This window comes from Canis lupus, chromosome 19 (assembly GCF_048164855.1).
Source record: "Canis lupus baileyi chromosome 19, mCanLup2.hap1, whole genome shotgun sequence".
Taxonomy (NCBI): Eukaryota; Metazoa; Chordata; class Mammalia; order Carnivora; family Canidae; genus Canis; species Canis lupus.
Genome location: NC_132856.1, coordinates 27,508,976 through 27,532,657, shown reverse-complemented (window position 1 = coordinate 27,532,657; position 23,682 = coordinate 27,508,976). Strand labels below are relative to the sequence as shown.

Below are 23,682 nucleotides of genomic sequence, written 5' to 3'. Positions count from 1 at the left end.
CTCATTTGGGGAATATAAATAATAGTGAAAGGGAATATAAGGGAAGAGAGAAGAAATGTGTGGGAAATATCAGAAAGGGAGACAGAACGTAAAGACTGCTAACTCTGGGAAACGAACTAGGGGTGGTAGAAGGGGAGGAGGGCGGGGGGTGGGAGTGAATGGGTGACGGGCACTGGGGGTTATTCTGTATGTTAGTAAATTGAACACCAATAAAAAATAAATTTAAAAAACAAAACAAAACAAAACAAAAAAAACAAAGATAAGGTTACAAAGTAATTTTGGCTTCTATGTGCCCCTCTTTTGTTGTCTCACTTGTTGCACACAGTGAATTGCCCTACAGAGTCCATGATGAGGAAATGAAGGAGAGCTAGGCTTCCCCAGGTGAGCTTTCTGATGAGACCACAACCCTGGCTGATACACTGATGTGGCATTTACTTTGTCAGCTACTATTCTAGGCACTAGAGATAAAGGAGTGAACAAGACAGGTAAGATCCTTGCTCTAATGGAGCTCATTTTCCAGAAGGCAGAAGAGGAAAAGCACTGGCTTTGGAGATTAAAGTTTTGAATTTGAGTCCTATCACTTATTAGCTAACTGAACTTGCTCAAACCCTTTAACTTCACGGAACTTACTTTCTCATCTGTAGAAGGAAATGTTAACAACCCATCCCTACCAAAGTAGGAGGACCAAATTGGATAATACATGTAAATATGTCTTGTGAACTATACAGCATAATACAAAATACCATGCTAATGACAGTTCATTCAATCAGAAACATTTTTCAGTATGCAAAGACATGGGAAAGCATACGCCATGTGTTTGAAATTTAAACAAAAGGAATACACAGTGTCTCGATTCCTTTGTGCACAAATTGTGCTTAAATGCATAAGATTCAAGAAAGTGGTAATACAGCTTGATTTTGGAAACTGTATGCTAATATGTACCACTTTCCACTACCTTTTTATAACCATATTCATGGTCTATTTTCTCCATTAAAAAAGAAAACACTCATTAAAAATTCAGTCTGGGGATGCCTGGGTGGCTCAATCGATTAAGCATTTGACTCTTGATTTCAGCTCAGATCAGAGTTGATCCCAGGGTTAGGAGATCGAGCTCTGGGTCCAGCTCTGTGCTCAGCAGGGAGTCTGCTTGAGATGCTCTCCCTCTCCCTCTGCCCTTCCCTAGTTCTTTCTTAATCAATCAATCTTCTGAAAAATTTAATCTGAAGAAACTTAAAAAATCAACATTATGCCTTAAGTACAAATATGAAGTCCCCTACTCTAGGTCACTGTTTTTTCCTTTTAGCTCTGGACTGAATTCATGCACTTTTTTTTTTCCTTTCTTGACCTGGCTGTCTTGATTTCTTTTCATTTGTTGCAAATTGCTCCCCACGTATACACCTCAGTCTAAGTGACTGATCTATAATGACAAGATGATTTTTTTTTTAAACCACCTAATCTCTGCCGGAAAGTGACATATGCATACACAGTAATAGATATTAGATATCTATCTAATATAGAACAGAGTGATCTTTTGGAACTTGCTTTTTTTTTTTTTTTTTTTTTTTGAAGATTTTATTTATTTATGAGAAACAGAGAGAGAGAGAGAGAGGCAGAGACACAGGCAGAGGGAGAAGCAGGCTCCATGTAGGGAGCCCAATGTGGAACTCAATCCCAGCACTCCAGGATCATGCCCTGGGCTGAAGGCGGCACTAAACCGCTGAGCCACCCAGGCTGCCCAATGTTTTGGCATTTGTATATTTGAAATTTGCAGCTTTGACTCCTATAGACCAACCATGAATATCCATGCCAAAGAGATGCTGGTCCTTTACTGAAGCAGTGTTGACCTGCTCCTGAGGCTAGGTGACAGCTGGAGAGTGAATGGAGCTCACCACCCAGAACCTACATGACTACATGCCTTTCCTACTCCGTAAGCATTCTGGTATACCCAGGATTTCCTGTGATATGCCTGCCTTATGAGATTAAGTATAAGAACTATGGGAATGGGGGGCACCTGGGTGGCTCAGTGGTTGACTGTCTTCCTTTGGCTCAGGTCGGGATCCAGGGGTCCTAGGATCTAGTTTCACATCAGGCTCCCCACAGGGAGCCTGCTTCTCCCTCTGCCTATGTTTCTGCCTCTCTCTGTGTCTCTCTCATGAACAAAAAAGAAAAAAAAAAAAAAGAACTATGGGAATAAGATTGAGAAAGTATTTACTTCAATAAATTTATAAGTAATTTCAATCTTTCATTCAACACTGAAGAGTTAGAAAAGCTCACCTAACTTGAACAGTTACCACCAACCATGCTTGAGGGAGACATTTACATTAGGGTGGGAATCATGCATTTAGAGTGTCCTGAAAACAGGAGAAAATGCAGTTCTCGAGAATAAGAAGGTTCTAGCCACATAATGTCAAAAAGTCACTGCAGATGACTTATTTGCCCAGACTCCTCTTCCTACTTACCCTCATCTTTCCACATCTTTCTGCTGGACCATCCTCTGCTAAGCGCAGAACATAGAGGTCCATGTTATATTCTCGGCCTCCTCGAAGACTAAAGCCAAATCCCTTGGCTCCTCTTTCCAGTTCCACAGTATAAAAATCTTGCTCCTGTTTAAAAAAACAAAATGCTATCATTCAGGGAGAGCATATACGCACACGTATTTCTTCCCACCTCTTCCCAAATATTCTGTCATGGTGATTTGACAAAAAGGCATAGTCTTTACCCTTCTCTTGGTGATTCTCAATTGTTTATATATTCATTCATCTTAGAAGTTTGCAGATGCAGAATTTGAAAACATTCATGAGTGTGCCTGTAGACTGCACACTAACATGCATATATTAAAATTTAATCAGTGAGGCCACAAATTGTATTTATAGCAGGAAGTCATTACACGATACCATTCTGCACAGTGCGGGATGTTCAGCCTCCCTGCCCCAAGCCTGAAAAATGGCAGCAGTGTCCATCACCAGGACACCAACAACGACCTCCTCATACCTGGGGAGTGGCTCCCACCCTGGCTGAAGAGAAGCGTGAATGGATTGCTGAGAGCTCTGAGAAGGCCCAGTCAAAATGAACTGGTTTAACCATCCCCCGTCTTTCCCAAATTTGCTTCACCTGAATGTTTGTGCATCCCCCTACTACAACCTTGTGGGACAGGTGACCAGTCACCTGTCTGGCTCTACAGGTCTCACCTGAAATTCACAAGTCACCGTAGCAAAAAAAGACATTTTCTTAGCATAAACACAGTTATGAATACCATGAGTAGATATTAGTGACTTTGCTCTTTCTCTGATTGTCAGTTGTTGAGACAATTATGGTTTTTTGTTTTTTCCCACCTAGAAAAGGGTATCTAGGAATATTTTTCAAAGGTAGTAAAATAAAATGTCATTTCCTAGATAACTAAATGTGAGTACAAACTTAGTATATCCTCTCACAAAGAGGTTATTTATTTTAATTGAGGGTATCTTATAAAAGACATCTCATAAAAATAGCTTTGGAAAATTGGGAGGAAATGTGCAAAGCAAACAGAGAATAAAGAAGAATGCCCCTCACCTGTGCTGCCTGGGGTGCTTTGAACTCAAACTGAGATTCCGGCTTTGGTTTGGTGGTATTCCTGCCAAAATGAGAGAAATAAATGTAAAAAAACCATGGAGAAACTGAAAAAAAAAATTAAGGACAAGTAATCATCAGGCCAGGAGTTAGTTTTTTGCCCTTAAACCTAACAAAATCAACTAAAGAAAGCTATGTCTAACCTGGTCTCCTGGGTCCCTTGCTGAGAAGGGGTGTGTGTGGTGGTGATGGTGGCAATCTTCTCTGCATTGGTCAGCAGAGTGGCATTTGAAGACTCTGTAGGGAGAGACAGAGCATAACAGAATGAGGGCCCCAGAGAAGAGATCATCAAACCATGCAAGATGTAGAAGTCCCATATCTGAATGACAAGTCTGGTTTCTCTGTCACTGTTTGAAGCAGTTCTGACTTGAATTTCTAAAAAATTAGGACTTTAAAGAATCATTCTAAGCTCTTCTGTAATATGAGGCATGTATGTCCTTATTATCTTCCTCTCAACTGATATCCCCACAAATGAATAAAGAGTTTGCCCCAGAAAATGCTACTCTAAAATTGTAGCCAAGGTAGGTGTCTTTCCCTGCCTTCCTGATACTTAAAAATGGCAGTCCCATCAAGACACTGCACCACACCAATAGTGCTTCTCCCCAGAATTTTACAGGCTGATAGTAAATGTCTCTACTAATGTTTCCTACAATTTATCAGCAATATTTAGTGAGTCTGCTTGGTTTCCTCATGTGAATATTAAAATCTGAAGTATGCTAACATCTTGTTAACTATACATACATACACAATCTCTACCTTCTTCCCCTTTGCTTTTAATGAAGCACAACTGAAAATATAGAGTTCTTCACAGATCTCATCTAGTATCACTGATGAAAAATTAATTTCCAAACTTGGCATTAGTTAGAGCCAGAGTTTGTAAATATAAGTTGTATAAATCATGAAGCCACCCTAAGTAATGAATATGATTACATTCTTATGTAAATTGACTTTCTTCTCCACTAACCACATTCATAAGCAACTTCATTAATCTCTAGAAGTTTGGAGATCCAGAACTTGAAAATGCTCATGAGAATGCCCTATAGACTGCATACCAACATGCATATATTAAAATTTAATCACTTATATAGTAATGGCTATATATTCTTTTACTAATTATTTCTCCATTAAGATCAAGACAGTTAGCAAGCAACTATATATATGTGCAAGGTGCACTTTTAATATTTATTTTTAGGTTGACTACTTGGAACTTGGCATAATTTTTCTCATCAAATAAGTACTAAATGTGGTCGTTAGGTTCTAAGATTAGCCCATGAATGCCAATTTAATTCATAGTATGCAATGGAGTCTACAAATTTCTAGGAGCCCTGAGGTTCGTAGTAGGCATTCTAATGCTTACAGAATACATATATCCACCTATAATGTGTAAGAAAGCTTCAATTGGGAAAATGTTTCCATGGGAACTTAAACTCTCTGCAAAATGAAAAGGCTGAATTATGATTTTAACAGTTTATATTCCACCTATAAAGCCCATGAGGCTGATAGCTAAGGCACAAGTTTAATAAGAAAATCAAATACACTAGATCAAGTACACCATAAAGTGAATCCAATTCATGTTACAGGACAAGTTTTCCATGGTCTGTTTTAACCACTGTTTCTACAGATTCTGAGGGAAAGGAACCTGTGGCCAACTGAAGATGAAAAACAATAGGTGAAACAGAGGGCATATTTTGTTTTTCTTTTTTTTTTTTTTTTTTTTAATTTTTATTTCTTTATGATAGTCACAGAGAGAGAGAGAGGCAGAGACACAGGCAGAGGGAGAAGCAGGCTCCATGCACCGGTAGCCCGACGTGGGATTCGATCCCGGGTCTCCAGGATCGCGCCCTGGGCCAAAGGCAGGCGCCAAACCGCTGCGCCACCCAGGGATCCCCTATTTTGTTTTTCCTCTGAGCATCCTCAGAGCCTTTACTATGCCAATATACCCTGAACTGGGGAGGTGGTGTTTCTCAGGTTTCTTTAGCATAATGGTTAAAAGGTCAGATTCCAGACTCAGATTGTCTGGCTGTGTGTACCCCTAGCTCTGTAATTTACTGGTTGGGACTTATGGAAAATCACTTAAACTTTCTAAAACTGAAAGCCCCGGTTTTCTCTTGTACATATAGGATAACACAAATATCTAAGAAAACTTATGTAAAGATTATCTGAAAAGCACAGTGTATGGGATAGTGCCTGGCACATAAAAACCATACAAAAGATGATTAGCACATTTTTTTTAAATTGGGAGCATGTATTTACTACTGTTATCACAATATTAAAGCCATATTATTGGTACATTTTTATGATTGCAGTTACCTAGCACAACCAAGGTGGTAAATCTATGTGATTTCTCATAAAGTATACCCACTGTGTCAGAACAATGGACTAAGAGATTGGACTGCCTATCAATATAATTCACTAGAAGTTTCATCAACCCATGTATTGGTCCTTTAAAAAAATTCACATTGCTTATCATAATTAATTTTATGGAGACTCTCTGGGAAATCACAAGATTGTTCGGGCCATGGGGAAATCATAATCAGGATACGAAAAAGAACGTTTCCTTGTAATTAAAGTGATTATAATTACTGAACTGTGCAGGAGTTCCCCTTTTGAGTTCTTGTGTGTTTTTGGTAGCCAGGGCTTCTCTAGGCAGATCAGATCCCATTCTGAAACAGTTTCTTTATTTCTGCGCCTTCATGATTTGATATGACAGATAATCACTCAATACACATATAAATAGAATTCTTTTATTAATCTTCCGCCTATCCTCCATTTCTATTTTCTGCATATTTATATGCAAATCTGTTTTGGATTGAAGATTAACTTTAAGCATTTAACAAATTAACATTTATATGCAAATGATTATTTGAGCTCACTGAATTTTCCTCCTATTGCTATGTTTCTTAATCTATGAAAAACTACCATTTCTTGGGACTCCTGGGTGTTGCAGTAGTTGAGAATCTGCCTTTGGCTCAGGTAGCGATCCTGGGGTCCTGGGATAGAGTGCTACAAAGGGCTCCCTGTGGGGAGCCTGCCTCTCTCTCTGTGTCTCTCATGAATAAATAAAATCTTTAAAAAAACCAACCATTTCTTGATCATTTACAACGTGCCAAGCTTTGTGCTAAGTGCATTTCCACATGCACTATTTCATTTAATTCTTAAAACTCAATGAAACTGGTGCAATCATTACCCCACTTTACAGATGGAGACACTTAGGCTTAGAAAAGGTAGGTAACATGTCCAAAGTCATCCAGAGTCTTATTTCCATTTACAAGGGAATTCTGTGTTGGTATCAAGGAAATCGTATCTAATTGGTGTGTTCCTTTCAAATAACCAGTGTGTCTTTATTGTACTGCATAAATACCACCAACTATCACAGGAGAATTAAAAAACAAAATACCCTGCTTTGATTCTAGATTTCATGAGCCATCTTCCAAGTACTTAAAATAATTTTTAGCATACCCTGATTTCCAGGATGCTTTTAAAATATCAATAAAGTTATACCTATTTTATTAAACTTTTAGGTCTTCATTTAGAATTAAACTGAGGCTTTAGGTGTTGAAATTCTTTCTAGCTTTTTAAAACACAGAGATGAAGCCCATTCTCACAAATCTATAGCTCCATCCCAAAGTAAAACTTGCCCTTGATTAAAAAAAAAAAAAGAAAAAAAAAAAAAGTCTACTCCAGCACCGTGTATGAATGGATGCCAATGTATTTGACTTTTAAAGCTCAAAAGACAGATGGACTATTTGGCTATTATGATAAATTCCAGTAAGTATCCTATTCCTTTATTAATCAGTGTTTACACCTACTTTAGCCCTTTAGAGGAATAAAAATGGATATTACTACACTTTCCAGTGGAAATCATGTCTCAAGCAAAGCATATCTTAGCTCTCAAGGCACTGTCACGGTATTGTGCTAAATCAGGGCACTAAACTTCTGACAGGAGCTTCTATCTTGGGTTTCAATATATCTCCATGGCAAGTGATTACAATTCCAACCTAGCCCCCATGTTAATACCTTTAGCCTCCCTTATGGAATCCATACTACAAAGCCAAATAAATCAACAAAGGATACAATCATTTCTTTCATAAATATTTTAGTGCATAAATACACTTATAATAAATATCTAAAGGAAGTATTTCAAAGTTTTAATTCTATAAATATTTGAAGTTTTGGGAGACTCAAAAAAACGTGTTATGGTTGGAACCCTGTTCCTTTCACCCTATCCCTTGGCTAGCTATCATATCCACAGAGCCTTCTATTAAGATATTTATACTATCCTATGCCTTGGCCCAGGAAATAGCAATGTCTGGGTTGCCATGCCCTTGCCTACTCTGTAACAAATACTTGGAATCAGGATGATCTGAAGTACAAATTTAAGACCTAATATAAGTAACTGATTTTTAAGCTTATAAATACTTTCATTATCTAGAACTCGATTCATACTGATGGTTCTCTGTCAGTCTGAATAAACCAAGGGTCGGCCCTGTCTGATTATAGTCTCATTCCCACCCAGATTTCACAGAGTTTTCTACAGAAGGCAAGTGGTAAGGAAACGTGTGTGGTTTGACTTGTCAATTTCAAGTTCAGATTCAGTATGGTCAGCTCTTCCCTGGGCCTTTCTGTGCTACCCTTTCATATTTATTAGGCCTGGCCCACATCTCATAGGAGAAAATGTTCTGCCCCTACTTGCACCTCCCACTCTGGTCCCAAAGACAGTAAAAGCAGAGATGGGGAGGACCCCCGATCTAGGCCTGTCCATGGTCTGTGAAGATGGGCCTTCTAGGAGATAACAAGCCAAATAAAGGAAAGTCATGTTTCTGAGTCATCATTGAAGAGGGCTGGTGGGGGGCTAGGGAGGACCCAGAGAAATGGGAGAAGCAAGTGAGAGAAAGTACAGACAGACATAAGTAAGTTGGAGAAAGTACCAGGTAAACAATGACACGATGAAAGAATCAGGCAGCAGGAGCTAGGGAAAGAAGTGGATCCCGAGTGGGTTCTAAGCACCGCCAAAAGGAGAGCACACTTTCCCACGCTCTCAAAGTGCCTCCTGGGGTGTCTGACAACAGTATTCTGGATAACGTGGGTTTCTAAGAACTTCAGTCTCTTCGCAAGGACCACAACACAAACTGTCTTTGGGCTACTTGATGAATTAAACATTAGTGCGAAAGGTATGAAGGAGAGCAGAGGTCCCTGACACACACTCCCCCTTTTATTCTACAGTCTTCCACGTCTAACACACCCTCCCGAGCGAGAGGAAGTGATCTGCCATGTGTTTCTCTTCATCAGACCTTCATTAATGGAAGCTCTGTCTTCTAGGTGTTTGCAAACTTCTCCTGGATTGTTCCAGCATCTCTCCAGAAATCGGACTCCCCTGCCTCAATTTTAATTTCCGAGATGGCCATTTTTGGCTCCATTAAAAGATGAGCATCACAAATCCACCCTCTGTCAGACCCGATTTCCTTTCCCTGGCTTCTGAAATTTACAAAGTAAATGATGGAAGAGTTTTTTGTTTTGTTTTGTTTTTGTTTTTTTAAATCATGGCAAGGACTTGCTGCAGTATCTTGGGATGAAATCACATCCTGGGCAGCACATTGGTCCTCAACTACATTGTATCAGCATTAATGTTTACTTTCTTCTAGCCAAGAAAGTATGTGATGTGCCTACCTGAATTTTATATTTTTTAAGTACTGAAGTTTAAAAAAATGTCTTTATTGACAACTGCTTCTGGATAATTCACCTTGCCCTGTATTTTTTGGTGTTCCAAAACTTTTCCACTGCACTTCATTAATACCTAGTATGTGCACAGTAGTATACTTTGCTTCTGCATATTTATAGCTTTCCTGATTTCAAGCTCTTTTTCTAAGCCCTTCCCTCAAGGAGTACATTCTTTCCTTCCTTCCTTTTTTGGACATTATCCTTCCCACATTAAGACTGACCAATATAGACACAGCAAGTCAATGCCTGTGTTGAGTTCTTCTGGATTAGTGTTTTGAAATCTCTGTAGGGCATGCAGATAGATGTGCCTAAATTTATATACTACATTTGGCTCTCTCAACCACTTCTCAATTTTTCTGGCTTCCTTCATCTTTTCCATTAGGAACCTATGTCCTATCATCCTGTGATCACATTCCTAAATTTTAATTGCCTTCCAGAGTGGTGAACTGGTGGAACGGACTTCAGACCACATGGTAAATTACTAACCATGCATCTGAGGCAGGGTGAAGTAGATCAGCAATCAAGGAGCTATTTTTTCCTCCACATTTGGTATGGGGTATTTTTGGCTCCGAGAAAATTCTGTTCTTAGAACCAACAATTTTCAAATATTTATTGTTTGGTTTACAATTTATTTTGTTCTGAAAGGCACCGTTTACAACCCCTTGAATTTTAAACTAATAGGGATCACTTTCTAACAATTATAAAAATATTCATTTGGTCAATTACTTTCAGATATATCTCTGATTTTCTTATCTTACAGATCAAGGGCACAGAACTGTTAATCACATTATCTCCTTAAACCACATTTTCTTCTTGAAAAATACTGACTTTCAGAATATATGTTTTAGAACATGTATAGTAATAAAAACAACAAAAAGACACTGAAACATTTGAGACAAGTATCACTTTCCACCCAAAGGCAAAGTCTGCTTAGAATGAAGTCAGTATTCAGGACTTAATTCTCTAAAGATTCTATACTTAGTGACATTAGAGCATCAACTTCATTTTTATTAAATATGAATGAGTGGGGTGCCTGGGTGGTTCAGTCAGTTAAGCACCAGCTCTTGATTTTGGCTCAGGTTATGATCTCAGGATCCTGAGACTGAACCCTGTGTGTCAGCTCTGTGCTCAGAGCAATTCATTTGAGATTCTCTCTCCCTCTCCCCTCTGCCCACCGTTCCCCCTCCCCCGACTGGTGGACTCTTGTACTCTCTCCCTCTAAAATACATAAATCAATCTTTAAAAAGATATGAATAATGTGTATTGGTATTTTCTGCTGTATAATTTTATATTGTGGGGGGCTATCCTATATACTGCAAGATGTTTAGAAGCATCCCTGGCCTTTACCCACTAAATGTCATTAGCACCACTCCAGACAATGCCAAATGTCTCCTAGGGAAAGAAATACCAGTGGTGTAAAAGAAACAAGATTTGAATTTAACCAATAAAAGAATCAAGCAAACAAACAAGAATAGGCCTAGTTTAATGCAAGTATAACGTATCAAAGGGAGGTTTTATTCTTTCTTCATCCACGTGTAAAAATTAGAGACAAACCCATTAAGCACAAACCCCCGAGAATCTCTCATTCAACAAAAACCTTTCATATATTCACTTATTCTGGAAAAAAAAAGTACTGGCTCTAAATTGTCATTATGTAGGTTTTGTGATGTCACTGTATCATACAGTTAAATTTTACTTTAAAAAAAAATTAATTAATTAAATTTAATTTTAAGTAGGCTCCACACCCAAAGTGGGGCTTGAACTCATGACCCTGAGATCAAGATACACATGCTTTACTGCCTGAGCCAGCCAGGTGCCCCTCATACAGTTAAAGTTTAGGGGTTTTTTCTTTTTTCTAAATCTTTAATCATTTCCAGATAGAACATCAGAGGATCTTTACTGCCTGTTTTCAAACTATTCTATCATTTTAAGGACATGGGGACCAAAACCAAAATAAAATGGAGAAAGTTAAGATTTTCTGCAATGTCTGCATGTGCAGTAAGACAGGGTCACAGGGCAAGATGATTAAGTAAAGGGAGGGGGGAGGGGAGGTTAATGATGGCTTACACTTATATGATGGGTATGCTCAGTTAGGGACGGGTAATGCTGCCTCTAAATCAACACTACTCAATTACATGGATCCTAATGAGAGAGACAGACAGAAGAGAAAGAGAGGTACAGAAAGCTCGAGAGAGAACGAGAGACACAAGAGGTATACTTTACCATCCCCAGGAATGATGCGGAGGGTAACTGTGTTTCCCGCTTCCTTGATTAGGTTGACAATGTCTGAATGGGACTTGTTGGTGATGGAACATCCATTCACTGCCAGGATCCGATCTCCCACTTTCAGCTTGCCACATCGGTCAGCAGGACTCCCCTCAATAATCCGACCTATTTTGTGAGGCATAGCCACACATGCATTGCCTGCTTTGATATTGAGTTTTTATTTTTTTTTTAAGTTACGTGGGAATATAGCAAAGGGAGGAGAAAAAGGGTTGAAAAGGGAAAGAGAAGGTTAAGTGTTAATTAATTAAAGCATTAAGCAAATGTTATTAAAGGAGAGCTCTGTGCCGATGGTCAAAACATTGGCAATACTCAGCGCCTGTGTAGGAGGAGCTGCCACCGTGCGGTGACTGCTCCTAGCTGCGCTCCCTGCCCCAGCCCAAATGTGGGGGAAACCCCAGCTTCCCTTCTTCGATCAATGACAAAATCTGTGATATTTAGCAGCTTCAGAGATTCTCAAGAGCCCCAAAATAACTCGCTGTTGGCTTATTTTGGGTCTGCAAATGTGAAACCCAGAGCTGGGATGGATGCTTTTACACATTCTGTGTTCGTGTCACTTCATTTTTGCCAGCTGCTGTTTCAGCTTCTGCCAATGTTTTGTTCTTTCTCCATTTAGAAAAAATAATCACTAGGCGTCTGGTGAGGCATGAGAGTCTGCTACCACCAAAACTCCCTCTGCAAACACCTAATGGACAAACACTTAGTCTTTCTGCCTTCCCTCCAGAATGATGAAAGCTTTAGGAAAAAGGCATAATTACAAGACATGAGCCAATAAAGCACCCTACCCTGACACCTATTTTCCCTTCTGTGACCTCTGTTCCAGGTAGGGCCCAAATGGCTCATTAGATCTGATATCCAACTCTTTTTCTCCCAAAAATCCCCTTAAAGGACTCTGAAAACCTGGTATCTGCTCAGGCTAAGGACAGTGATCCAAAGCCAGGTTCAAATCCTTCCTCAACCCTTTCCTTTGATCATTTCCTTTCTCATGATCACTTATTGCACATCTACAATGTAAAAGCCAGGAAAAGTGCACTTGAAGAGGGAGGTTTTTTAATGCACTTTGAGGCACCCCATGTCACAACCACGAGCACTGCTAACTTCTCAAGAGGGGTGGGGAATTGGCTTTGAGTCCTGACAGAGGGTCTGCAGTGAAGTGTGTATTTACCTATTGTGGGAATTCATCTTTCTGAGGACTGTGAAGCAGTTATGCAGGTGAGTCACCTTTTGGAATGGTGATAAAATGAACATGGGAGTCACCGTAACTAACCGAGTAAGTGCTTCTGTTATCATTTGGACCTTGAGGATAAAATGTGAGGGGAAAGGCATTATAATTTCTTTGAATTTTGACATATTTGCCCAAGTGCGTATCATTGCACATGAGGTCAAGGCCACAGAATTGTAAGGAAGCAAACAGCCCTCTGGAATCCAAAAGGCAAGTCTGGTATACTCTATCTCCATACTCAAATTCAAGGTCCAGATTAAGTTTAGCCTATCTCCATGGACAACTCACATGAGAAAGGTATCAAACAGCAGGTATGAGGAAAGCTCTGCACGGTTTGAAACAGAAGTCTCATGCAAGGTATTAGGGAAAGCTGAATTTGTTTATTGTAAGTGCCAGAGGAAAACAATCAAAGACCAAATTGTGAAAATACATTCAATATTCATTAAATAACACATAGCCTCCCACCTGACAGATCTATTTCACTGTAAAAATGAAACCAAGAATTCTGAAATCCTGAGACTATCGGGGGTACATGGGAACAATCAAACTGAAGATCTGAAGAAAGCAAAGGGATTTCTTTCCCCCCTCTGCCTTTCTTTATATTGTTAAGTTAAGCAGAAAAGTCCCCCAAATCAATTTACAAACAAAACCCAAAAAACCTTGCCTTGACGTCCAGTCATCCATTCATGACATGCTGTGACTTGATTAATGTAGCTCACAAAAGCATGGTTAGTAACGGGTGTTTGTTACTGCAGCCACACATGCATAGACCTGACTGACTCAGTCTCCTAATGAACAGACCTCAGGGGAAATGGCTTTAGCAGGAAGCAACTTCTAGAGACTAAATGAAGATAAAGGGAGTTCTACTGGATCAGGAAGCTGAAGGTATGGAGCACCTCGCCTGATCTTGGGTGGCAGTGACATGGGCCCCTGGTCATCAGACTCTTGTGGACAAGTCATTTGGGGATAGAACTGAGTAAACTTCAAAGCCTGCATAGCCCTGCCTGCCTCCCCATCCTATTCCGTATTAATGAACACATGTGCTTGGGGGATTAACAGATGATTTTTTTATCTAATAAAGAAGATGGATCATTTCTGGAGTACATTTTTAGAATCCATTCTAACAGGAAATAGATTCACAGATTATGACATTCTTAGAATCATGAGGGTCCTGTCTTTGCTAGTACACCCCATCAGTTAGCCTTCTAAAAGGGTGACAAGTGGATTTCTCCACACTCTGCTGAAACCCCCAACATCCGGATGAGATGGGAAAATCAGCCCTGCTGGAATTCAAGGGCAGTGAAGACACACGGCTCTTCACTTGCAGGTGAGTCCCCTCAAAGACTTAACTAGATTCTTAAGCAGAAAACGGTAAAAGTTATTATCGAACATTTACAAATTTCAGATGGGGACAGAGAAAGGACGCAGATAAGGTGCACCGGGCACTTCCTGTAATTACCTTTACTCCTTACACCTGTGTTGTTCCCTAGGCATTTTTACAACCATAAGCTTATTCCCAAAACTCTCTGACCCGCTGAGCCTTCCGCTATTAATGATTTCCTAACTGGGGACCTCACAACGGCATTCTTCGCCACGGGATTTCTCACTCAGCCTGCACTGCCAAGGGGCTGCTCTTCACGGGTCATGCCAATTTCGGTTACGCCGGAGGTTGTGTGCCTGTGAACACGCATCCTGCGTGGAAGCTGCAAGGTTCCAGCCCTCGGGAGGGGAGAAGCTACCGAACACACTCTCCATCCCCAATTAAGGCTTTGATTACCTGAAGCGGAAAGCATGAAGGCATTCCTGTTCATGAGACCTTGGCCATCTTTCGCTCGCACCCTGCACCCTGCACCCCGGGGCGCTGGGGGCGGGGCGGGGCGGGGGTGCAGGGGCGAGGGGGTGCGGCCGGGACACTCACTCACCGAAGGTCGTGCCGGCCTCGGGCCTGCTCACCGAAGACACGATGACGAAGCCGAAGCCCTCGTTCTCGCCGCGCCGGATCTCCACGTCGTAGGGCTGCACGGCCGCGCTCACCACGCCGCTGCCGCCGCCGCCGCCGCTGCCGATGCCGCTGGTGCTGCCGCTGCCCGAGCTCACCGTGTTCAGCGAGTTCTGGCTGCCCTGCGGGGTGCGCTTCTCCTCCGTCAGCGACGCCGGCTGGTTGCTGCTGTGATGGGAGGAGGCCGGCGACGGCACCTCGTTCTCCGCTTTGGGGGCTGCGTGTGAGCGCAAGGGAGAGAGGGGGAGGGGGCGGGGGGAGGGGAGGAGAGGGGGAAGGGGAGGAGGGGGAAGGGGGAGGGGGAAGGGGGGAGGAGAGAAGAGGGAGGGGGAGGAGGAGAGGGAAGAGGGAGGGAAAGGGTGGAGGAGAGGGAAGAGGGAGGAGGGGGGAGGGGGAGGAGAGAAGAGGGAGGGGGAGGAGGAGAGGGAAGAGGGAGGGAAAGGGCGGAGGAGAGGGAGGAGGGGGAAGGGGGAGGGGGAGGAGAGAAGAGGGAGGGGGAGGAGAGAAGGGGAGGGGAAGAGAGGAGGGAGGGGAGAGGAAGGGAGGAGGTAAGAGGGAGGGGAGGGAGAGGAGGGGAGAGGGAGGGGAAGGGGAAGGAGGGGGAGGAGGAAAGGGAGAGGAAGAGAAGGAGGGGTGGGGGAAGGGAGGAGGGGGAGGGGAGGGAGCAAGAGGGAGGGGAGGGGAGGAGGGGAGGTGGAAAGGGAGGAGGACGAGGAAGAGAGGGGGCAGGGGGTAGAGGAGGGGGAGGGAGGCGCAGAGAGGGGGCACACAGGGAAGGGGAGGGGAGAGGGAGGAGAGAGGGAGGAGAGAGAGAGGCCCGGCTGAGCCAGCCCCTGCTCCGCCCACAGGCCCCCCAGTGTGCAGGGGGACAGCGACGAGGAGGGAGCCCCAGCTCCTTCTCCCGGGCAGCAGCTGGGGACAGGAGCCCGGGTGCAAACCCCGCAAGAGCACAGCAGCAGCCTGACTGTCAGCACCGGCTCTCGGGCTCATCGTGGCTGCCAGAGGCGCCCACTCGGAACTAGATCCCGGGGCATGGCCCACAGGACCGCGAGGAGCAGGGCAGGTGTGGCTGCACGGTGAGGACCCCCACCTCCACTAAGGAGCCTCTGGCGCAGGTTCACCTTCTCCTCACCCTCCAGGTCACCCTTCTGCTCAGCTCTCCAAACCGCTTTGCTTTCCGCTTTTCTATCAGGCAGAGAGGGCTGTGCATGTGGACTTTACCGTTCAAATCACCATATTGTGGGATTCTTGACAACACCCGGCAGAGGTATACTTAGTTTCTCTTCCTACCTTCCAGATGTCGTTGTCTACTCTGATCACACTCCTGGGTACATTAGCCTTCCTCAGAATGCCAGTTTTACTGCCTCATCAGGTGACATAAAGCACACCAAAATAGCCAAAATAATAAGCAGGAATGACCCACATTTGACGCTACAAACAAAATGTGTGTTCAAGTTTTGGGTTAAGATACTTACTCTTGAAGCTTCTCCCTTCATATACTTTTTTATTGTGGTAAAATATATGTAACATAAAATTGACCATCTTAACCATTTTTAAGTTTATAGCTCAGTGGCATTAAGCACAGTGACAGTGCTGTGCAACCATCACCACCATCCATCTTCAGAACTTTTTCATCTTCCAAAATTGAAGCTCTGTACCCATTAAACACTAATGAACCATTATGCCCTCCCCAACCGCTGGCAACCACCATTCAGCTTCCTGTTTCTATGAATTTGACTACTCTCGGTCTGTTATATAAGCGGATTCATACAGTCTTTGTCCTTTTGTGAGTGGCTTACCGCACTTAGTCTAATGTCTCCTTATAGATTTAACATGCCTTTGACCCAAAGCTAAAAATCCCAAATATTTAATATTTAAAAAATAAATCTGAAACAAAAATGCCATTGCTCTATTATTGGGGGGGGAGGGTGTCAGTAACATCGAAACTTTTCATCCCATCTCAAAAGCCACTTCTAACAGACTGCTACAGACTGTGTGGAATATTCTGAGGCCATAAGTGAGCTCTATGGGTATAATCCATGACTGATTAATACCGTTTTCCACGGTTTCAGTACGGTAGGACTCTCCTATTGGAATCTGATATCTTAATTCTATACTTAATTATATGCCACTTAAATGAGTTATACAATTTTTTTTTAAACAAGGGGCCAGTTTATTTTATTTGGTAAGTATCTGTTTTACTAACATTAAAGTTCTGAAGAAATGATAATATTTCATGTCATATTTCTTCAGTAATTCAAGTGATACAACAATCTGCTTTTTCTGCACTCTTTCTTGACTATTTCGAGGCGGGGGCTGGAGACACACAGTAAACCACCAATGTGGGTGCTTTCAAGACGGTGGGTGAATGGGAAGGAGATACTTACACAATGAGCTGTCTCAAAATGGCAGATCCTGATACAAAAGTAAACCATGATTCACAAAAATGGCAAGGAAGGAATGCCAAAATTGGAAGGCAGTTGGAAGAAGGAGGGAATTTCTGAGGGTTCCACGGAGAAGGTTTTATTTGAGTTGAGCTGGAAAGGGTTTGTATGTTTTGATAACTCAAGTACTTTAAAGCTTGTAGACAGGAGGAACGAGTCAAGGATGGCCTAGAACTGGCCAGTTCTACCACCTTCTTACAGGGGAAACAAATTCTGGCTTATTACATATGAAAGGCAACAAAAGAATAAGGTATCACTGACTTTTTTATGAGCTTATTTGGTGGCACAAAACTGATTGTTGTAACTTGAAGCAACAGTTTTCCTGTCTTTTATAATGACCTCTTTTGTTGAGAATTAACATCAGATGAAGAAGGTGGCTAAGTTCTGGTTGGCAGAGAGAGAAGGAGAGGTAGGGGTATATTCAACTGGTCCTCTTCTAGAAGATTTTGCTGAGCGTGTCTGAATGGCACATTAAAGTACTTTTGAATGACAGTAGTTTTGCTGGATTTAAGAGAAGCAAACCATCTGGAAATTCTGAGCTTAATCACATTTGCAAAGATTTGCTAAAATAGATGCTTGAGGAGGCAGACACAGGAAGGGGGCCCTTTCTGTACATAAAGTGACAATGAACTGTCTAAAGGAATAAATGAAAAACATACCTGCAAACACCACTTTACGCCGCACTGTGAGGTTGACGTGGCCTTGCTTGGCAGCTTGTTGCATAAGCTGGACCACCAGCTGGTGTGATTTTCCAATTACTGGTGTCCCATCCACACAGATTAATTCATCCCCAGACCTCAGGCGGCCGTCCGTATCAGCAGCACCCAGCGGTACGATGTGACCGATATAAATCTGTTGAGTAATTGGATGATGGATGAAACGTTGACCTTTTGGTTTACTATTATACTGATGGCCTTCACATTTCTGAGAACAATTCAATTCATTCATTCATGCCTGTATCCATGCCATAAACATTTATTGAGCACCCATTATGTACCAGGCCATTTTGACAGTTCTACAATTCTTAATTGATGGAAAAGTAATGATTTCTTTTTTTTTCTCTTAAGTTTGTTTTTTTTTAGTAATCTTTACACCCAATGTAGGGCTCTAACTCAATACCCCAAGATCAACAGTTGCATGCTCTTTGGACTGACCCAGTGAGGCGTCCCAAAAGTAACCACCTCTTGTTTGGTTCCTTCGGCTTCATCTGGAGTCTGGTGAGGACTCACTCTTTTTCTCCTTTGCAGAAATAAATCACTTTACTCCTTTGTTTGCAAATCTTTTCTCCTTCTCTGTTTACCTCAGAACCCTCCTTCAGGAAACTCTGGAAATTATAATAGTAATACTACTTTTCTTTAAAGGTACAGCATTCTGCCTTGCATTAGGGAATGCAAATAAATACTGAATCAAGTAAAGTCTGGTTTGACATTCCATTTCTGTACTTTTAGCACGTGCATGCAGAGCAGTCTTTATATGTAATGTCTTGTTACATTTGCCATTTATTAAACCTGAGCAAAAATATTTGTGCTCTCCTTGCCTTCTCACTAGATGATAATGCTGTAACTACCTTTACGTAGTTTATAATTTATAAAGAGCTTTGACAAAGGAGTGATTAAGCATGTGGACTCTGAAATCGGACCCATTCCAGTCCTTCCACTTATGAATGCTATGATCTTGGGCAAGTGGATTAACCCTTCTAAGTCTTTATTTGATCTTTTGAAACACAGGAATAAATTCCTGGATTTGATGGAGAAGTGAGAAAATGTAGGTTAAAAGCCACTAGCATCGGGTCTGGCACTTAGGAAGTGCTCAATAGATAACAGTTATTTTTATTATGAGGAAATTAACAGTATTTATCTTTAGTTCTTTCTTCTCCTTTCAAAACATTCCTGCAGTGTTATACTAAGTTTGTTCTAAAGATGAGGGAACTGAGGACCAGGGAGGTTAAAGGTCTCCTGACTATTGTTCAGGTTTCTTCTTCTACTTTGGTCAAGACAGTGGTCCTACTCTTCTGATCTTTCATGTCTTGTCAAGTGCTCTATATGCACTAGCTACTGATTCACAAAGACCACTCCCTGCTGGCCAATTTAACAAATTTGGCCAGAAGGATCTGGCCCTCATTTTATTAGTTGATGCCTATTATTTTGCTTTTTGTTTTTCATTTCCTTTGATGGAGAGTTCCAGATGCTTTTTATGCACATGAATACAACCTTTAAAGAAAGGCACTAGTCTCTTCTTCTTCAAGACAAAAAGAGCTCCCCAGAACTCAATGAATAACCCACACTATTTGAGATGAAACAGTCTGAGTTGCACCTAGCTGGACTCAAATCTTGGCGATTTGCTACTGCTGCCAATTTGCTTTGACATTGTAGAAAACAGCCTTGGGGGAAGAGGTAGACAAGAGACTCACAGGTTCTCCTGGTTCATTTCCACCCAGAATCCTAAATCCAAATCCGGTCTCTTTTCTCCAGAGGAAGATGTCCTGTTCTTGGCAGTCTGGAACTGCAGAGAAACAAAGAAGGAACAGTAAGGTGATTTCTCTCAGAAAAGGAATTAAGGTGAACACATAGGAACAATCCTGATGGTGCCTGAGCAGATGACAGCTTTCCACCATGGAAAGAAGCAGAATTATCCGGATGGATGACAAAACAGAGGACGCAAGGTGGAAACAAACAGTGGGACCGGTCATTGAGCCCTAGGTTTCTTCAAAGAACTAATCACTGTTTGATAACTCCTAATCAGGCCCAAGCCATTATCCTGGACTAAACCAGAAGTCAGTGTTGACCACTGTCCTTGGTAATGTTGCCAGAGAAATTAAGGAAATTAAAACCATTGTGTGTCAGACTATAAAGTGGGTGCCCACCTCTGAGGAAAGAGCTGATGCTGAGTCACAGTGACCGTGGAAACAGAAGCTCACTCTGAGAAATTAGAAGCCCTGATCCCTGGTCAGTCATCTGATGTTATACCAAGTAGAGTATGAAAGAAAATAGCTTGACTTACAAGAGTTTTCAGTTTTTTAAAAAACGGCACTTTGTTCTCCCTTAATCAAGATCAGCAACCTAATAATTTGATTTTGTTAGATCATTTTTTGCCAAAAGTTACTCTTGATCATCCCAATATTTCCTAATATTAAAAACTTTTACAAAGTTTATTGTGATCTCAATGGCATTACCAAAAAGGAGCCAGCCTTCCATATTCTCAACATGAATGGTGATCTGATCTATAAAAATGTTCAACATCAATTTTCCATATTTTCTTATTTTATTCCTGGAATGACTGCTTTGCTCCAAAATTTGCCTATAATATCTTAAAATTGTAAGTATTAACTTATTATCCAATCACTTAATATTGTACTCTTAAAACTCAGTAATGGTCCATGCTTTAAAATAAAAATCTCATTTATTAAAAGAAAAGTAATTTCTGTAAGACAGTGCTCACTGTACCTGAAACTGTTCTAGGTACCACTCTGTTACTTAGTTAATAAAAATTTTATTTCTATTTAATTCTTCTTTGTTTTAATGTATACAAGTGTGTTTTATGGTCTTCAAAATGACACATCTTTTATTTAAAGGAAAAAATGTTTTAGTGGCAGTGAATCCTAAAGGAGATTCTCAAATACTGTTCTACATCCTTTCTAGTTTATTTAATTAGTTGGGCTCCAGATTGAAGGAGTGTGTAGGCCTGAGAGCTTAATTCACATCTTCTTCAATTTTGTATAGTGGGGTCGGGAAGAAGAAGGCGGCTGTTTAGGTTTCAAATTGGCAAGAGTGACTCACCCACTACCTTCAAATGTACAGTGTATGAATAATATACCGAGAGACAAGAAACTAAATGAACAGGTAAGTACAAGTGAGAGAAGTTTGAATCCAATATTTTTGCCTGAGCTATCTTAATGCCGCGAGCTTTAAATGCTGCTTTATGCTCAATGCTTTTTTATTATAATTGCGGAGGCTAAGCTGCAAGACTCCATGGAACAAGCAGTTAGCTACATCATAGGACTCCCATAAACACAATTTGAGAATGATATTTTCTTGAGCACGCTAAGGTAACAATATTTTCTTTCTTTTCGAGTAGCTGCTAAAGGGTATTTGCTCTAATAGCCTCACTGAAACAACAAATTAAATCAAGTTGGGTCTCTGTCTTGAGTTCACTCAAGCAGGAAGATTATTTCCAAAATAGACCACGGGTGCTTTCTGGCCGGCTCTGGGTTCCTGGCAGAGTCTGCCTTAAGTTTGCTGAGCCCTTTGCAAACAAGAGAAGGATCTCAGCAGAGACGTCCAGCCTATACCCATTTTTCTCAGCATCATTTAACACAAGAACACGTGCCCTTTCTACAGTGACACCAAATGTAGCAAGTTTCTGCCTTCGTTCGCTCATTTAGGTGTCAGCTGTCATGGTACGGGCAATTGTGGCCAAGACTTAGGCTTATCATACAGTTTAGTCCATAGGAAAAAAGCGTTTGTGTCTCTCTGAAAATCAATGGGAAAATTTATTTTAAATAAATGGCAAATTTATTTAAAGAGCTTCCTGTTGAAAAGGAAGGTGCCCAAGGACACTGAGGGTGTGGAAGATGCCAATGACGAGCTAGGAAAACACGGACACAAATATGATACACCAACCCAAACATGTTACAAAGAAAGTCTTTTGGCACTTTGACTTTGGCATTTTAACCATTATCTTTCCACCAAACAAATTCCATGTACTCAAAAATGTAACTTGGATGATAAGTCAATAGTGAACCGTGTTACAGAATTATAGAATTTCTCTCTTGTGTTCTCTGCTGCCACTTCTTCCCAGGGGCCACTGAAGTTTCTAAACCAGTCCCCCCACCAAATGGTTTATTCTCTTCTTTATTTCAGGCAGATTTTACAAGAATTGAATTTTTTAGGAGGCAGCAGGGGAGAATTATCTTTCTGATATTAATATCACTTATTTTTGGAGACTGAATCAAAATGAACTAAGAAAACTTTGTCCAGTTTCCTTCCTTTTTAAGCCTTTGCATGGGGGCAATGTCAGCAGTTACCTCCTTTGGTAATGCCAGCGATAATTCAATAAAACTGTCAAAAGACTTCCTTTGATAATTACAGAGAATGGAATCACCAGGTTTGCAGAAAAACCTCCTGGTGTCTCCATTACTACAGACACAAATGCCCAGACTTAGATAAAATGTGCCCATCACTTTTTATTTCATCCTGTCTTTGGTCTATGCTTGGTCAACAGGAGCGCCATAACACTCCTGTTCATGGCAGTTCTCTTTCTTCCCTCCCTTTTCTGACTTTCTCCCCAGCCCCCCCCCCCCCCCCCCAGGGACCAATGACAACATCAAACAGTATGAATAATAATGGAGGAATAAAAGTTTTCAGCGGATCCTTACTCTGACATTCTCCAAAACTCGTAGAATTGATCTCTCTTTCTCTCTCTCCCTTGCTCAATCCCGATGCAGGCGAAGGTGACATAGCTGGAATATTAATTTCACAATTTTGCAAACCTTAATGTATGTGCTTTCTCTTACTTCATTTTAATTTAGTTTTGATTGATAAGGAATGTGCAGTTAAGCTTTCACAGTAAAGGTCATGGCTGCTGTGGGTTTTAAAAGACTACAGTTTGATTCTAGCTTTTTTTTTCATGGTGCTTTTTTTGTCAAAAAGCTGGTATTTACAGTTGTTCCACTGAGAGTTCCATACAACTACCATTACCATCTTAGATTCTTCATATTTATACCCTAAAGTACACATTTTCGTATGACCTTGTTTTAATCATGTCATGAACTTTGGGTTTGTCTAAATTCTGATTTCCTTTTGAAAAAAAAAAAAAAAGTATACTTTTGTTACTGCCACACTATTTATTTCAAAATGTATCAGATTCCCAATAGAATTCATTCTTGTACTAAGAGCTGTTCAGGTGAATTCTTGGCAATTCAGTCCTTTTTTTCTTTTTTTTAAAGATAGGGAGAGGGAGAGTGGGGGAATGGGCAGAGGGAGAGGAAGAGAGAGAATCTCATGCAGGCTCTGAGACACTCTGCTCAGATCCTAATGCAGGACTCGATCTCATGACCCAGGCCAAAATCAAGAGTCAGATGCTTAACCAACTGAGCCATCCAAGCACCTCTGGAGTAGTCTTTTATTTAGAGACATAAATCATTAGATCTGGCCAAGATCTGAACAAAACACAAATAAGAACTGTCATATAACAGCTCTTAACATCTAGAAGCAACCAAGCTCCTTAAACTCACTATTATAAAGGATCCAATTGACAATTTCAAATGTGTGAGCATGTTTCTCCTGAATAGGACAGGTTTACAATGTTGGTACAACAGCTTTGACTTTTTTCTTTCCAAATTATTTTGTCAACAGGCACTGTTTCAACCGCATACTTTATTTAGACTTTTTGTAGTACACACTGGTGGATAC

The 23,682-nt window shown here is 41.2% G+C and overlaps 1 protein-coding gene across 18 annotated transcripts in view; it reads right to left on the bottom strand.

Annotated features, from left to right (window-relative positions):
- The window catches only part of MAGI1 (membrane associated guanylate kinase, WW and PDZ domain containing 1), a 641,903-nt gene that overhangs the window by 8,417 nt on the left and 609,804 nt on the right, over positions 1 to 23,682 (bottom strand). For 8 of the 18 annotated variants that reach the window (XM_072785490.1, XM_072785491.1, XM_072785496.1 and 5 more), the window contains 8 exons: positions 22,647 to 22,730; positions 19,683 to 19,774; positions 17,932 to 18,124; positions 14,752 to 15,045; positions 11,548 to 11,751; positions 3,750 to 3,843; positions 3,550 to 3,610; positions 2,460 to 2,603 (listed from right to left, as the gene is read on the bottom strand). In XM_072785490.1, coding sequence (XP_072641591.1) covers positions 2,460 to 2,603; positions 3,550 to 3,610; positions 3,750 to 3,843; positions 11,548 to 11,751; positions 14,752 to 15,045; positions 17,932 to 18,124; positions 19,683 to 19,774; positions 22,647 to 22,730 — 1,166 coding nt within the window. The remainder of the gene's footprint in view (positions 1 to 2,459; positions 2,604 to 3,549; positions 3,611 to 3,749; positions 3,844 to 11,547; positions 11,752 to 14,751; positions 15,046 to 17,931; positions 18,125 to 19,682; positions 19,775 to 22,646; positions 22,731 to 23,682) is intronic. The other 10 variants (XM_072785493.1, XM_072785497.1, XM_072785504.1 and 7 more) reach the window with 6 other exon arrangements.